The 17,760-nt window shown below is 43.1% G+C and overlaps 1 protein-coding gene across 11 annotated transcripts in view; it reads left to right on the top strand.

The window, feature by feature from the left end:
• The window catches only part of ANKS1B (ankyrin repeat and sterile alpha motif domain containing 1B), a 746,271-nt gene extending 732,195 nt beyond the window's left edge, over positions 1–14,076 (top strand). For 7 of the 11 annotated variants that reach the window (XM_050934354.1, XM_050934346.1, XM_050934381.1 and 4 more), the window contains 2 exons: positions 5,730–5,897; positions 12,268–14,076. In XM_050934354.1, coding sequence (XP_050790311.1) covers positions 5,730–5,897; positions 12,268–12,378 — 279 coding nt within the window. In that variant the 3' untranslated portion in view covers positions 12,379–14,076. The remainder of the gene's footprint in view (positions 1–5,729; positions 5,898–12,267) is intronic. The other 4 variants (XM_050934390.1, XM_050934374.1, XM_050934328.1 and 1 more) reach the window with 1 other exon arrangement.
• Positions 14,077–17,760: the final 3,684 nt, after the last annotated feature.

Below are 17,760 nucleotides of genomic sequence, written 5' to 3'. Positions count from 1 at the left end.
AAACAAAAAATATTAATTAGATTTGTGACTGAACTCCTTGGGGGAGAATTATATGTCTCCTGCTATATACATTCTGCTATATATTTCATGTTATAGCAATCTCGGATGATGACTCAGCACACATCATTCATTTTAAGAACACTTACACTGCAGATTTAACAAAATGCAAATAAGGTACCAATGTGAGATTTCTAAAGATAGCTCCAGCGCTCGACCCAAGGTTTAAGAATCTGAATCCAAAAGCTAAGAGAGATGAGATCTGGAGCATGCTTTCAAAAGGAGCAACACTCCATGTGGAAACTACAGAACCTGAACCACCAAAAAAGAAAATCAACCTCTCTACTGGTGGCATCTGGCTCAGGTGATGAAAATGAACCTGTCGGTCCGCACTGCTTTAGATTGTTATTGAGCAGAATGTGTTATCAGCATGGATACATGTCCTCTGGAAGGGTGGTTGAAGCATGAAGGGACATATGAATCTTCAGCGCATCTGGCATGTAAATATCTTGCGATGCCGGTTACAACAGTGCCATGCAAACCCTGTTCTCACTTTCAGGTGACATTGTAAACAAGAAGTGGGCAGCATTATCTCCTGCAAATGTAAGCAAACTTGTTTGTCTGAGGATTGGCTGAACAAGCAGTAGGACTGAGTGGACTTGTAGGCTCTACAGTTTTACATTGTTTTATTTTTGAGTGCAGTTTTTTTTTTTGTACATAATTCTATATTTGTAAGTTCAACTTTCATGATAAAGAGATTCCACTACATTATTTGTATTAGATGAATTGAAAATACTATTTCTTTTGTTTTTTTACTGTGCAAATATTTGTAATAAAAATAATAATATAAGGTGAGCACTGTACATTTGGAATTCTGTGTGTTAATTGAAATCAATATATTTGAACATGTAGAAAACATCCAAAAATTTTTAAATAAATTGCATTCTATTATTCTTTAACAGTGCAATTAATCACAATTAATTGTTTTTAATCACTTGACAGTCCTAAATAAAACAAATATAAAATAGTAATAGAACAATTAGAATGTAAGTGACAGGAGACTGTTGGGTCAGGCTGGCACGCTGAGGCATGTACGTGTTACAACTTGAACTTTAAAAAAACAAGACAATCCACCTCTTCTGAATTTCTTTGTGATGTTCTGGACAAACCCTGGCAGGATTAACTTACTTACTTTCCTTCTCAGTCATCCTTGGGCGAAGGGTGGGCCACCAGCCATTGCAGGAGTCCCAAGTAGCGCATGAGTCCAACAGCTGTGCTTCCCTTCCAGGGAGCCTGAAGGGGGCTGTGGAGGCAGAAGTCCTCCACAGATATTGGGAGATCCACTGATTATTCAGTGCTGAACCTCCAGGTCATGCCACTGGAACCAAACCTGTTCCTCCCCCACACACACACAAACACCCCAAATAGAAACTCTGCAAGGAAACCTTGTGGCATTTCCACTCCCCTACTCAGGCATAGGACATGTAAGGCACTCATATTGGTCACCTTCAATACAGTATTCCCATTCCAGTATTGAATACACACTGTAAATGAGAAATCCCCAAAACTAACCCAGTTTGTATCTAGCTATTTTTCTGCAGTTGGCTTTTTGTTTTAAAAATCCCCAGAAGCCTGAAGACTCTTAATTCCACAGCATCCTTGCCTGGTTTCAAGGTGCTCTCTAACTTAATACATAATGTATGACTCCTTTCCCACTTACAGACATAATATTCATTAATGTAATATGGTCCATTCTCTCTACTAGGATATAGTAGAACATATTTACCAGGCACACCTCTGTTCACATGTGACTACTGCATGCAGGGCCGGTGCAAGGAAGTTTCACACCCTAGATGAAACGTCCACCTTGTGCCCCTCGCCCCCAGCCCTGTGGCAGCTCCCTGCCCCACCCTGCCCTGAGGCACCACCCCCCCCCCGGGGCGGCTCCAGGCACCAGCACGCCACAGGGGGCGCTCTGCCAGTCACCGCAAGGGCGGCAGGCAGGTTGCCTTCGGCAGCATGCCTGCGGAGGGTCCGTTGGTCCCGCAGTTTCGGTGGACCTCCTGCAGGCATGCCGCCAAATCCGCAGGACCATGGACCTCCCGCAGGCAAACCGCCGAAGGCAGCCTGCCTGCCGTGCTTGGAGCTGCAAAATACCTAGAGCCACCCCTGCCCCCCCCCGCGGCAGCTCCTTCCCCCCCCCCCGGGAGCCGTGCGGCATCTCCCCACCCCAACTCACCTCTACTCCGTGTCCTGCCCAAGCACTCTACCCCCACTCTAATTCTCCTCCCCTCCTAGGCTTGCAGCAAAGCTGGGAGGCGGGAGAAGCGGAGCAGCGACCGCGCACTCGGGGAGGAACCGTTGTAAAAAAACAATTGGGGGCACCGCTTTTTGGCAACCACCTAGTTCGCCTTAATGGTAGCACCTGCCCTGACTGCATGTCTAGCCCCTCTGTGGATTATTCAGGTTCTGGGCATGGCTGTTGTCCCACTATATAATGTGCTAAAGAGGAAAATAATTTGCAGCATCTTTTGATCTATTTTTAACTACTACTGGAGGCAGGGTCCCAGAGTACCTGGACATTTCTTCTGTCACTGCATGGCATATTCTGTGTTCCCATCATCTCATAATTATCCAGTGCAGACTGTGTCCTGATGACCTTGTATGCCATGCTATAAAGTGCACTATCACAGTAGTGTGGGACTTACTTTTCCAGGGGCATTATTCTACCCAGTCCTGTCAACTTAGTCCTTATCAATATATAATCTTCACTACAGTTAATCCAATCTTGTGGGACAGTGCACTGTAATGTTACTACAATATTGCTAGATGTGTCTCTAAAGTCTTAATCTTGTGACATTAACATACGCACTCCATTGGGAGTCATAAAATGTATCATTCTATACGTTTGTGGCAAATATGACCATGGGTTTCTCAATTTGTTGCCTGTGTTCAGCTGGATTCACAGTAGATTGGCATAACGATCCCTTTAGGGCTTAAAAACTGTGAATTTTTTGTGGCAAACTGCAGCTGCAGCACTGACCAATTCTGACCAGGTTTCCCTTCTCTTGTGAATTCACATAGGTGATTTCAGTGTCAAAGATATGAAACCTTGAGCAGTTTGTTGTGGTGGATATAATCATAGCAACTGTGATAAACTGAGAAAATGTCTGTGTTATTTCTTATGAGTGCTATGGATGAGTTGGTTTCTCTGTTCAATTTTTGTATTGCTCCCTACTTAAATGCAAAGGGTTAAGACAGACGGGAGCTTGAGGTTGGCCTAGGGGCAGGACCCACAGCAAGTACTAAGATATAAAACAGCTTCAGTTACACACTTTCAAAGCAGCTAAGAGAACAATGACTAGGCCCTCAGCTAGGGGGAGCGGTTACCTCGCTGGCTCCATCCAGTTTAAAATGTCTTTACACTGCCCAAGGCTAAGCCTGGGAACAAAGGAGACCTGAAACCCCAAAGATCCTAGAAAAGGGATGGGGAGGGTGAGTGAGCTGGGAGAACTGGCCCTGGGGGTATCAGTGGAAAAGCTGACACGCTGGAAGAAGTCATTCACAGGCAGAAGGCACATGTGGCATGAAGTGTAGACTAGTTCTCCCATCTCAGAGATGGGGAATAAGACAGACCTTCCTGAGCTATAGAGCTAGAGGTTAAGATTAGGTAAGGAAATATGCGTATAGGTCGCATTGTTATTTTAAATCCACTTCTCGAGGCACTTTGTGCATTTTGGCCAAATAAATCCTGCTTTGTTTTAAATAAGCGATTTCTGTATCACTGCAAACATATGCTGTTACAGCATGATTGGTACCTAGGGGGTGTAACCCAGAGACCAAGTCAGAAAGTGTTTGGCTCATGAGATCCCATCCTAAACAGAAGTGAAGGCATGGGCGTTTTACTTGAAAAGAGTGCACTCAGTGGACTGGAAAAGGGTCTTAGCAGGGACAGCCTACCCGGGGATCTTGACAGCAGCTGATCACATTTGGATGGACAAATTAAAAAGTAATTTTTTCTATCTAGTCTGTCACTGGACAATGACCAATGCTGGATGCTTCAAAAGAAGGTTTTATAATGAGCCAATTACAATTAATCTCATCATTTGCGTGGATGCAACTGTCACATAAGGCACTAGGAGTTGCACCTGTGCAACTGATGGAATAATTGGCCCCTTTTGTTAGCAGACGTGATTGGAGATGCACCTGCTTTCAGAAGGTCTGAATTTGGTACACTGTTCCTAAAGTGGGCGTTACAAGAGCATGAGAGAAAATACCTTCACGGCGATAGTTTAGCTTATGGTTTGAAGTAAGGAGATAGGATAAAATTGTAAGGTCTAACTAGTGAAGGGCAGATTTTATATTAATGCAAATTGTGTATGGCTTCATTGTTGTTTACTAGAAACTAGAAACATACACATGGTAAGCTGAAGGATTCACTAACCTTTTCAATGAGCTTGTGCAAATGTATGGCTGATTGGTTTAATGTGATTTCAACCTGAAACTGAATGAAGCATGGTTGTTTCCACTAAATTTCACTTTGCGATTTGGGTTTTGTGCATATCTGAAGCTCAAAGGTTCCACAGGGGAGTTTGAACCCACATTACTCAAAACCAAAGGAAACGGTCACATTAATCAGTTCAATGTAAATTCCCAATTCCCTTTTTGAGGAAGCACCTACGTTAACAAATATTCTATCCTACATTTTGCATATACTCAGTGAATGAGCACTCATATTATTCTAGTTATGCTGTCACCCAGTGGTCTTATTCTTAAAAATCTGATTTATTTGCTAACAAACACATAACAGTGCACAGTAACCTCCGAGGATTCTCTGATATTCTTGTTCTAAATGAGATTTGACCACCCAACTGCCCTTTGGCCAATCCCTGCAGAAGACAAAGCCTGAGAGTGCTGCTCACACCATTTTCAACTTGCAGCCCAGTAAACTGAAGGGTGCACTTGTAACATTTTCCTTTACATTTTCTGGAAATGCTCACTGAAGTGGCATTCCCTCCTGCTCTTTTACTATTCTTAGTAAAGTATAGTGCAGCATAGAGTGTTCAGAGACACAAGAGAAGGGAAGTAATGACTCAGACTGCAGATTTTGAAGGAGGGCATGTCAGGAGATCAGGCTTGAAGCAGAGCTGGGTAAAATGTTAAACAATGGAACAAGATGGGTGGCATCTTGAAGGCGAGTCAATCAAGGTTAGCTGGGGGATGATGCACACAGACTTGGTTGAGGAAGCATGTGATTTGGCTCACCCTCCCCTTCCACTGGCTCAGTTCTGTGATCTGTCACTAAAATAAAACTTACAGGAATTTCCCTTGAATTATCATGCTGGAACACAGAATGAAACCACAGAGAAGAAATACAAGAACATCAATTTATGTACTGGTAATGTGGTGTCGGCAGGCCACACCAACCTAATCTGGTCACTGTTTTAATGTTTAGCAATTGATTGATATATACAATAATTGAATAATGACTATCACTAAGACCAGTTACACTTTGGTTGCCCTTTGAATCACAGATGTTGAAGATAGAAAAGATCTAGCAGGCCATCTTCACTGTATTTATATTATTTATATATTCATATGCTAGCATTGACTTGTGCAGTATAGGCATGTAAAAGTCCACCCGACTGCTCTAGGCAGGATTGTTCTTAAGTAATATTCATAAATGCTAATGTATCCTAACTCTATTTTTGAATGTTTTGTTGTTGTTCCAGAATTTAGCCTATGAAATAATTCTAACACTTGGACAGGCATTCGAGGTAGCCTACCAGCTTGCACTACAAGCACGAAAAGGAGGCCACTCCTCAACCCTCCCAGAAAGCTTTGAAAATAAACCCACCAAACCAATTCCAAAACCACGTGTTAGTATTCGAAAGTCTGTGGTAAGTAGCAGATAAGAAAATCAAAACCCAGCTATACAAAAAAATATGTTGGCATGAATCTGATAGTAGTTTACATATTTGTTTGGTCAAAAAAGCACCTCCCAAGATAAGCTATGCCACATCCACTCATCACTCCAAAGTCAGTCTGCAAGGAGTTGTAGAATCTCAGCATGCCATCAATTTGCAACACTTTATCTCAGACCCTTCAGTCTTAAGGAGCTGTATATATAGTACTAGTCATGCATCTCTTATGCTGTTATTCCACTGCTTGATATGTTTCAGTGTTTATTTCCATGTGTTAATGTAGCTGTTTTAAATACCATTGATGACAATTGGCTCTGATTTACAACCTGTGTGATCACATTGACTTCACTGAGATTGCGACAAGGTGTAAATCAACACAAAATTTAGCTTGTATTTTATCCCTTTTTGTTTCGCTTTGATACCAGTATGAGACCATAACATTGATATCTTCATCTTTAGAAACTAACCAAAAACCAGACCTCTGAGGACAATCAAATATTAGCAAAATAATCCTGTTGTGTCTTCTAACTGAGTGCCTGTGACTTCCCCCAATACAGGATCATTGCAGATGCAAATCAATGACTGGCAAATTTTGAAGGCACAGAATTTTGGTTCAGATAAGGCCTCTGACAACTGAATCCTAATTTGACTTACTGAACTTTCAGTTGTCTTCATTTTCCCCTTTCTTCATATTCTATCCTTTTACCTTTCTCCTCCCATCAGAACCACCTTATTCTCTTTTCTTCCTGTCTTTTGACCCTCAAAACTCTCCCTGCTTTCAAAGCTCCTCTTCTCTGGAATCCAACCTGTCTTTCTGATACACCTCTACGCTGATATAACGCGGTCCTCAGGAGCCAAAAAATCTCACTGCCTTATAGGTGAGACCGCATTATATCAGGTTCGGGCCAATATGGCCTATCGGCAAGAGCCAGTATGCCGTGCTGGACTAGACTGGCTTCCCAGGCAGTGATTTAAAGGGCCTGGTGCTCTGGCTGCTGTGGGGAGCCATGGGCCCTTTAAATCATCACCGGAGCTCTGGCAGCAGGGCTTAAGTGGGGATTTAAAGGGCCTGGGGCTCCCCGCTGCTTTACCGCATTATGTCTGAATTCGTGTTATATCGGGTCGCGTTCTATCGGGGTAGAGGTGTATTTTCTCCATAAGCCCAAACAGGTTCCCTGAACTGATCACTCTCCACAATTCCTAACAAAACCACTATCTATAGTGACATTCCACTTAAGAAGAAAAGGTCTTCAGTCTCATCTCTGGGTACTGGTTGTACTAGTCAAATATTATTTGGGGCATGTAGAACTTAAAGATGTCCCAGAATTAATTGGCCCTCACCACACACACAACTTCTTTCCTGGAAACTTGGGAAAGAGCTAGAAATTGTGAAACATATAGACAGTCGGCAGTCCAAGAGATTGCTAAAACCTAGCTTGAGCAGAGCTAGTCAGAAATTGTCCAACCAAAGAGTTCAATCAAAAATTGCTGACTTGCTTAAATGTTTCACAAAAACACTTCGGCTTTGATGAATTTTTGTCAAATTATGGATACGGTTCTGCTGGGAACAGTGGGCTTCAAGGGTCCATGGTTCCTGGGCAACCATACGGTCTGGCCTGGGTCCAGGGACCCCAGGGCTTCCAGGCTCCCTGTAGTGGAGCAGGAAATCCTGGAAGTCCCAGCATTAACTGGGACTCAGCTCCTAGCTCCAGCAGCAGGGAGTCTGAAAGCCTAAAACTCTGGCTTGAGCCTGGGCTCTCAGGGTTTCCAGGCTCCCTGCTGCTGCTGTCAGGAGCATGGCATCCCTGGGAGCCATAGCACAAGATGTGGCTCTCAGGGTCTAGGCTCCCAGCACTGCAGCAGGCAATCTGAAAGTCCTGAGAGCCCCAGTTTATTTTTTGAGTCTGGGGGGTTTCAGGTTCCTTGAGACTGAGCTGGACTCCCAGGGCAGTTAGCGCCACAGGCTACAGGAATGGGAGTTGGGAAGTTCGGGCCTGGGAGCTTGGAAGCCTTGGGGTTGCTACCCCAGGAACACTCTGCATGGCAGAGCTGCCCCAGATCCATGGCTATAAGGATTCCCAGCTGCTGCTGACATGAGTCATGTCAGTTCTACTGGTGGCCACCACTGAATAGCAGCAGTGAAACTGACCCGACCAAATCAGGCTGAAACTAAATTGCAAAATGTCAAAATTTTCTGTGAACTGGAAAGTCTGAAATTTGATCACCTCTAATACTGAAGTCTCAGAAGATATAATAAGCATCTTTTGGGACTGAAAAGAAGGCAGCCACATTTCTAATCTAAAATAAAAATTGTTCAGATATAGTTTGGTTTTTGGTGAAGTTATTTCATCTAAACTGATATCTCTTCCCAAATGAAGGCTGATGGAACAGTGAGCATGGCTAGCATATATGTTATTAACTTAACTCAATTTAAAACTCCCTTCTGAAGTGTGTAAATGGCACAGAGGTATTGTTATTCTTGGAGTGCTTGTCCCTATGTGTATTCCATGGTGGGTATGCACGCACTCCACACGCATGGAACCAGAGAAATGTGAAAGCAGTGTCTGTTGGTCCGCACATGCGTGCCTGGCTCACCTTGTGCCTCCAACTAAGGAGATAATAGATGGAGTGGGGCGACCACTTCCCCAGTTCCTTCTCACCGCCACATAGTCCGCTTTGGAACCTCCAGAGTCCAAAGCTTCAGCTTTCTCCTTTTTCTGTGAATATATGTACATATCTGTAAATTGTTTTCATAGTTCTAGAGTTTTAAAGTTTGTATCTGATCATTTTAGTGTTTCAGAGTTACTTTTAGTCTCCCTGCCCGTGATTCTTCTTGATCAGCACTGACCACCAACACTGCTTGTAGTGCCTCAGGGACACCCACATCATGGCAAGGTGCAATACCTGCCCTTCATTCCCCTACCAGACCCAGGAAGTGTGGGAACTTCACCTTAGGAAGCACCTAATAGAAAAGGCCATGAACCCTCAGTCAGATCCAGGCCAGGGAACCCCTGACCCCTCAGATCGGATTGACTCAGCAAAGAGTGCACCTCCTGCCACAAGGTCCAAGTCCAAAGCAAAGGATTCTACCCCCACAGATCCTTCACTGGGGTCTTGTCAGGAGAGCTGGGAGAATTCCCATAAATATGAGGCTGTCTTCCTCCAGACCCACTTCAAAGAAGTCAGATTCATCTCTGCCTAAAATGAGCCCGCTCAAACCAAGAGAACTTAGTATGTTCCAAACCATGACTAGAAAGCCCTCAAGTCAAGGTCTTCCATCAGAACTGTATTGTGATTGAGGACACTGGTGCCTCTGGTACCCCCCAAACACAAACCCTGGGATCCACCAACACCAATGAAGACCAATCACCCAAAAGCATCAGTTACCCACAGTACCATCTTTGTCTTCAATAGCTGTGGCACAGCCTGTGGTTTGGGTGGCCAGGACCTCTCTCACTCCAGGACGAGCTGAGACCTACACTCCTGAGGATATTTTCACTTTCCGCCAGACCCAGAGTCTCCAACACCATTGGGTCCCTCCCTATTGAGAGAGGTTATAAATCTATGAGGGGCAGAGGTGCCAACTTCCCCAGTTCCCAGGGGGTGCTTGACCCCTGGTCCCCCCAGGGCCCACCCCCACTGCATCCCTGCCCCCAATCCCCCACCCTGCCCCACCCTGCCCCTGCCATGGCTCTATTCCCAGCCCTGGCCCCAGACCCACTCCCAGCTACAGCCCCAGCCTCACCTCCCTTTATCCTGTCCGCATCCCCCACTCCGAGTCACACCAACACTCCTGGCCCCAGTTGGCTGGGAATATGGACAGCAGTAAGGGAGGGCACGACTCTGAAAAGTTTGGGGACCACTGCACTAGAACAGTCTCAGTCAAGAAGTTGAATATTTCTTACAGTGTGGAGTGATAAGAGTGAGTTGCTGTGCAGTATTAAGGGGGTGGTTTTTACTTGCCAAACTGCCTAATACCCAAAAAGAAGGACAGTTGGAGACCTATTCTGGACCTCTGCCATCTCAACCTCTTCATTCACAAACTCAAGTTCCTTATAGTGATGTTAGCATCTATAATTCCATCCCTGGAAAAGAACATGCTATTTACAGCTCCTGACATGGACACCTACTTTCACGTGGACCTGCTCACAGACACTTTCTCAGATAGATTCATGGTGGGCTCTGACCACTTTCAAAACAGAGTACTCCTTTTCAGCATTGCTACCTTCCCAGGGTAGTTACCAAGGCGTTTTCTGTGGTAGAAAACTATATGAGACATAGTGGTTGTACCATCATCTGCACTTTGACAATTGGCTCCAGGTCATGCCAAGAGGCCCATCCATTGACTTTGACAGTGCTACAACTCCTCTCTTCTTTGGTGGGGGTCAGTGTAAATGCTGAAAAAATCCATCATCGCCCCTACACTGAATTTAGACTTCATCGAGGCTTCCTTAAATTCAGCCACGGCAAGGGCTTACCTGCCTAGGACAGGTTTCAGACTATGAGCACTATTATGGACCAGGTCATAAGCAACCTACAAGTGCCAGTCAGGACCTGTCTGTGTCTCATAGGCCATATGGCCTCATGTCTTTATGTCATGCTATTTGCAAGACTCTACCCTCATTGCCTACAAGCATGGCTCCAAACTGTGTACTTGCCAAACCAACAATTCATGAATACCACAGTGACTGTTCCCACCAAAGTGAAACTGTCCTTGTTATGGTAGAAGAATCCTCACCAGGTATGTATTGGTGTTCCCTTCCTCGCTTCTGCACCAGACAGGATGATCATTACCTGTTGGGTTGGGGAAAGCACATGGACAACCATAAAGCACATCAATGACTCACACCCCTAGAAGCTACAGGTATTACTCTCATTCTGGACTATATCCTTTCCATAAAGGCAACAGATATATCTGTCAGCTCCTAATGGGTCCACTTGGTGGCAATCAGTGCATACCATCCACTTTCACAGGGCTACTCAAGCTTTGCACACCCACTGACTAGCAGATTCTGGAAAAACCAAAGCGGAGCCTTTCCCCGCTTTAAAAGATGCTCCTCAATGGGACCTGAACCTTGTTCTCTCAATATTCACCAAGCTTCCTTTTGAACAGCTTCCTGCTCCATGTGTCTCTTATGTCCATGAAGGGTGCATTCCTGGGAGCCATCATCTCAGCTGGATGAGCTTGGAGTGCTGATGGCAGCTCCTCCTTTCATTATATTCCATAAGGACAAAGTTTCATTATGTTTACACCCTAAATTCACCCCCAAAGAAGTCTCTGAGTTTCACCTGAACCAGACAATTCACTTACTTGTGTTCTTCCCAAAACCACACACATATTCAGAAGAAAAGAGGGTCAGGGGTCAGGCTATAAAAAAAAATCTCAAAACAGATCTCAGGCTGTGTTTTGCTTTATCAACAGTCTAATCTTCCCCCACCTCCTGGGGTAAGAACTCATTCCACAAGAGCACAAGCAATGTCTATGGCATCGCTTCAAGAGGTGCCTTTACTCAGCATCTGTAAATCATCTGTGTGGAGCTCTGTCCACATGTTTGTGACACCCTGTGCTTTGGTACACAACTCTTCTGCTGATGCATCTTTTGGAATGGCAGACCTTCATTCGGCCCTGCCACCTATAGCCTCATAACTTCCTCCTAGTTGAGTACTGCTTGTCAGTCACCCACAGTGGAATACACTTAAGAACCAGCATGCAAAGAAGAGAAGGTTACTTACCTTATAAAGGCTGCAGGTTCTTTGAGATGTGTGGTCCTTTTCTCTATTACACTACCCACCCTCCTTCCCCTTTGCTTTGAGTCTTCTCTGATTTGCGGTAAAAAGGAACTGGAGAGGTGGTCAGTTCGCCCTGCTCTTTATCTCCTTGGTTGGAGGTAGGAAGTGAGCCAGGGTGCATGCGTGGACCAATGGACGTTGCTTTCAAAATTCTCCAGCTCGGATCACATGAAGCACATGCGCACCCACAGTGGACTACAGAATAGGGACCACCCATCTCAAAGAACCTTCAGTTACTATAAGGTAATTAACTTGCTGTTTTGTGATGTGTGACAGAATGCTCTGCTTTGTAAAAGATTATCTTAAGAAAGAAAAAATTTTGGCCACTGGGGCTGTCATCTGGCTCTATATTAAAAAAGGTTAGAGCATATCTCAGGATCAAGCCCTGAATAAAGCTTAGTTATAAGTGAAAGCCCATATAGATTTCTCTGTGATGGTAAAACCATGGGATTTATTCTATGACCTCTTCAGTGGACGCAAAACTAGTACTTGAGATGTTTTGTACAAAAGTGCTGATCCAATTAAGTGTGTGTATTTATTTGTATTTGTTTTAAAGCAGATAGATCCATCTGAACAAAAGACTCTTGCCAATCTACCATGGATTGTAGAACCTGGACAAGAAGCCAAAAGAGGAATTAATACCAAGTATGAAACTACAATTTTCTGATACAATACTGTCCTCTGGTTCTTGTTGTGCCTTGCACTCCAAGTAGTCACAGCACAGCCTTTCCTTTACGGCAACGTTTCAATCCAGTACAGAGGAAGACTGCACTGTAAGAGTGGCCTTGTAACTAACAAAAAAAAGGCTGGTAATCATTTCTTCCTGCAGCACTGACAGGAGAATGACTCTATATGAAGACTTTTAAATTACAGTCTGCAAGGAGAGTGAGGAAATATTTTTCAAGCAGTCCTCTTGTGATTCCGCCACAGTGCTTTCTTTGATCTCTTATTTTAGGATTCTACTTTTTAAGAAGTTCTCTAAACTAACATTAATGCTGCCTATGAGTATGAGATTTGCTTGGTTATTTAAATCTTGGCAGGTTTTAATTGAAATAGAATTATTAAATACAATATTTGTGAAACCCCTGAACTCTTAAGACTTAATTACTCTTTATTGTATTAAAAATAATAAAATAACAAGAAATTAGTTACCCCAATTTCTGTGTGTGCCGGTTTTATATGTAATCATTAATGTCCTTTGATCTTCTTTAAAAAATAACCTATCACAGTGTGACAAAGGATGAGAATTTTATGATTAATTAAAAACAGGAATTAATAATGCACAGGAAAGTGTGTCTTGTATTAGATATTTTTATGGAAAAGAATACTATGGGAGAACATAGAAATATTTATGGGAGATGAAGTCAGATTAACTATGAAAGATTTTGTTTATTTTAAAGTTGGCTAAACAATTGCTACTGTACCTTTAGCAAATTATCAATGGTGGATGCACTAGTTGCTTCATCTGATGGGAATAGATCAGATTTAATGTTGCTATTGTCATGAATGCTACTAGTATTTTTAAAAATCTCAACAGCGGTTCTAGAGAACATAATCAAAACTACAGATTTTGCTATCAAGGTTTCTGTCAGAGAAAGTTTGTTTGAAAGAAGAAGTTCTATTGCCGACATTTTTCTAAATAAAAAAAGAAAGAGAAAAAAATTCCAAAGTAATAAATTTGTTTTCATGAAACAAAAATGGTTAAGCATTTGCTTGATGAAATGAAATTTACTTACATTTTCTTTAAAGTGTTTTAATTTTTTCAATGTCTGTGGAGTATTTGTATAATACCATAATGTATATTTATGTAGAACTAAATTATAACGGTGCAAATATCATTATAGGAGAAAAATGACATTTTAATGTATATTGTTCTATCCAGTCAAATTGTGAATCATTTTGAAGTTCATTATAGAGATATTGATAAATTGTGTGGTTGTCTTAATGTTTTTTTTATTATTATTTCATATCTAACTGAGCTTTTCAATTACAATCATCAAGTGGTGAATTCCAAAAATGGATAACTGGACTTGGTTTAAAATTGATAATTGTATATGGTTTAATTAAGCCTATAGCTCTGAGTAATGAAAACCTTTTAATACAGTATTCAATTTACTTGAACAAATAGTTCCTTGTACATATTTTGCTTATTCACTGTTGATATGTATGTAGTAAACTGACAGTAAAAATAACTGAAAAATATGGTACCAAAAGGAAAATTGTATAGGAACAAAGTAAATAATAGCCTCACTGCAACAAACACTTATATGTAAATATGCTTGGGCTTCCAGTTATAAATTTTGTAATTTTGTCATTTATTTATATCCTATAAAAGCACACAAAATAAAATGAAGTTGTACAGTCACTACTGCTTTGTGCGTCATTCTGTTATTCTTGTAGCATGTAAAAGGCCTGTTCTGAAGTCTAATGAACTTAGGACAAGTACTCCTCTTGAAGTCAATGGGTTTTGCATCAGAAAATGCACATGCATACACAGGGTCATACATTCTATTGACTATCGTTTACCCAATTTTTGCGTTAAGGGCCCAGTTTTAGTTAAAAGTTTTACCCTTTTAAAGTCCTTGCATGTACTGGTTCTCAGGTACATTGCTGAGCCGCCAAATGGCTATCCCACCCTGAGAGAGGCACAGAGATGGGAGCTGTTGGAACATGTTGACTGCAGATGTAGGAGGTACAGGGTGACCAGATTTTCAAGCAGGATAGTGACACTTAGCCCATGGGGACAAGGCAGGAGGAGTGTTTTAGTGGAGGTTCTGTCTAGATGAAAGCAAAAAGATTTGGGAAGGGGGTGGAGCAAGATGAGGGCATGATTGGTCAGTGGCAGGGTGGACAGTTATCAGGGAGAGTAGGTGAGTGCCAAGTATGGTGGATGGGTGGGTGCCAGATATCCAGGCTGGCTTGATGAGAGGTTGGATTTGTGCCAAGCAGACTTGAGGCTAACTAAAAGGCAGAGTGGGTAAAAGGCTGCTGGGAGGGTAGGGACTGAGGCTTGGAGAAAGGCAGGGAGGCAAGTTCAATTAACAAATGATGGTGACGCTCCCAATGCTGTAAGTGAGAATAGGAGACAAAGGCAGGAGTTCATAGCTCTAGGCAGTGGCGGATTTAGAGTTAGTGAGGCCCTGTGCTCAGCTTCATTTTTGGCCCCCGCCCTCCTTGGGACCCAGCCAAAAAAAAGAACATTCTCTCTCACCTCCCTCCCCTCCCCCGGTTTTTAATTTTTTTTGTCTTCATCATCCAAGTAATAGGAAGTAAATGAAAATAAAGTGAGGTACCTTGATTTTTTCCACACACCACTTGAAAATCACTGAGAGTCTTGACAGACCACTTAATGGTCTTTCCAAATATTGTTTGTACCATTAGCTAACTATTGTAAAGCACTTTGAGAGCACTTTATTAAAAAAAAAGTAAAAAAACATTGGGGTTCAGGGTTTGGCCAGCACTTAGGGTGCAGGAGTGGGCCTAGGGCTGGGGCAGAGGGTTGGAGCACTTACCTGGGGCGGCTCTCATATAGTGCAAGGGGTGCAGGTGGGGCTGTGGGGTGCAGAAGTCAGAGTGGACTGGATACATGTCACCTCAGGACAGGATGCAGAGCTAAAGTTTCAGGACCCCATAAATGACTGCTGCTAGGAGCAGCTAATCCTGGAACCCACAAGAGCAGAGCATAGAAGAGAATTCTTAATTTAGTCCTAAGTGGAGCACACCATGTGTTCTAAAAAACATAATAAAAGGGCCAAAGAAAATGCCACTATGGTTAAACAAAATAAAAGAAGCAGTTGGAGGCAAAAAGACATCCTTTAAACGGTGGAAGCTAAATTCTACTGAGGAAAATAGAATGGATCATAAACTCTGTCACAGGATAAGTGGGAAGATCCGCTCATCAATCAGTCACTGGTTAAAAGAAAGGAAACAAAAGGTAGGAATACATGGTCAGACTATGATAGAGGTCTATACAGTCATGACTGGTGTGGTGTGGAGAAAGTTATTTACTTCTTCACCTAACACATGAACCAGGGGGTCTCCCAATGAACTTAATAGGCAGCAGGTTTAAAACAAACAAAAGGAAGAACTTATTCACATAACACACAGTCACCCTGTGGACCTTGTTGCCAAGGGATAATGGGTTTCAAAAGGAAATTAGGTAAGTTATTGGAGGATAGGTCCAGCAATGGTTATTAGCGAAGATGGTCAGGAATGCAACCCCAGGCCCATGTGTCCCTAGGCCTAGAGTGCCAGAAGCTGGGGTTGGACGACTGAGGCTAGATCCCTTGATGATTGCCTGTTCTGGTCATTCCCTCTGGGGCACCTGACACTGGCCAGTCAGAAGACAGTTACTGGGCTAGATTAACCATTGGTCTGATGCAGAATGGCCGCTCTTTTATGTTCTTAAGACAACTGAACCTGAGGCTCCTACATCCCAGCTGAGTGTTCTAACCTCTGGGCTGAAAGACATAAAGTCACCCTTGCCTCCTGCAGCCATTTTGTCTGGAGAGCAGCAGGCACATTTAAGTCCTTCTCAACTTGGGCCCCCATGTTGCCTGTTTCCAAGAGTTCCTGGCTATGAATAGCAAGCAGAGTGCGGTACCTACCTACAGCTTGGCCAAAGGTGCCAAACTCAGCAACGGGAGGGAGTAAGGACACATCCCTCTCATTGGCTCTCAGGTGGTGAGCTGGCTTTTGTGGATTGCATTCTTCACCACCTCTCTCCCCTTGTTTTTTTGTATAGGGAACCTCAGGATTCTGTCAGGCTTTCTGGATCCCATTGCTGTTCAATAATTTTTTTAAGCACCTGAAAATTAGCCACTGCAATGCTGAGTCTTACAACCCCGAAGTCAGGCTTTGTGGAGCCTGGCCTGGGGCTTTGGGACTAGGTCACTGTCCTAGTCTAGGAGCCAGAAGAGCCATTGTTGCACAGAAGGTAGAGAGTGACCCGGTGTGCCTGCACACCTGACAACTCGGGGACACAGGCTGCAGCTTCTGCTGAGCCAGTGTTACACAGCAACACCTCTGTACATTAGCTCCCACAGCTCAGCAGCGGTGGCCATGACCATCAGTCTGTGACTGTGGGGAAGGGAAGGTCATGCAGGATTTTTGTCATTATTTGCAGAAGGGAGCCAGAGCCTGGACAGAAAGTGGAAAGCAGGAGAGGGAGGATTAAAGAGGTAAGCAAAGGAGAACCTGTGACAATAGGATGGGTCTGGGTCAAATTGTGAACTCCGTTTTGTACTAGATGACACCTGTACAACACACCGGGCTTTAATTTGTAAGATATAAAAAAGCCAAAAAATGGCTGAGAATTTAAACATTGGATGGTAACAGATCACAAACCCCAGGGCTGATTCAATCTGGTGGTATTCTAAACAAAGGAGCACTCAACCATGGTTGTAGCTGTTGACTCGTGGTAGGCTGCACAGTGACACTGATTATATAGCTTGTAACTTCCCTTTTGGATTATGTGCTGAACTCATGCACAGGTATCTGAGACCTTACACTGATGAGGCAATTTCACAGGTGTAACTGAGGGACTCTTTTTTTATGTACAGTTAATACACTGTAGCCTTTAACACCACAGGCACATCTACTTGTAAAATATTATGGCTCCACCAGGGTAATTCTCCAGCATGGCTACTTTGCACTATGCCTGTTCAGCCGAATCTCGCCCTAAAAGTTAAGATTGACTGTTGATACATCATCACTTCAAATTATTAGCAATATTAAGTAGTAAGATTCTCTTTGGGTTTCTTGTCCAGTGTTTGACATTTTTAATCTTTTAAAAAAAGACAAATTCCAAGACAAAAACTGTTAAGAATAGGGAAAGGGAACATTAGTAACTTAAAGTAAAATACATTACAGAGACGTTATAATCATCCCCAAAACAAGCATTATAAACCCTGGAAGTTCAGAGTTAAGGTTAATATCCAAAGAACTCCAAAAATGCTAGGGTATAGAAATGCACAGTGAGGGTACTTAAACAACCTTAACTCTGTCCTCTAGTGACACCATGAGGAGAAGAATTTGATTTTTAAAAACA

The sequence above is a fragment of the Gopherus flavomarginatus genome, chromosome 1 (genome assembly GCF_025201925.1).
Source record: "Gopherus flavomarginatus isolate rGopFla2 chromosome 1, rGopFla2.mat.asm, whole genome shotgun sequence".
Taxonomy (NCBI): Eukaryota; Metazoa; Chordata; order Testudines; family Testudinidae; genus Gopherus; species Gopherus flavomarginatus.
This window is presented reverse-complemented; position numbering and strand designations above follow the sequence as displayed.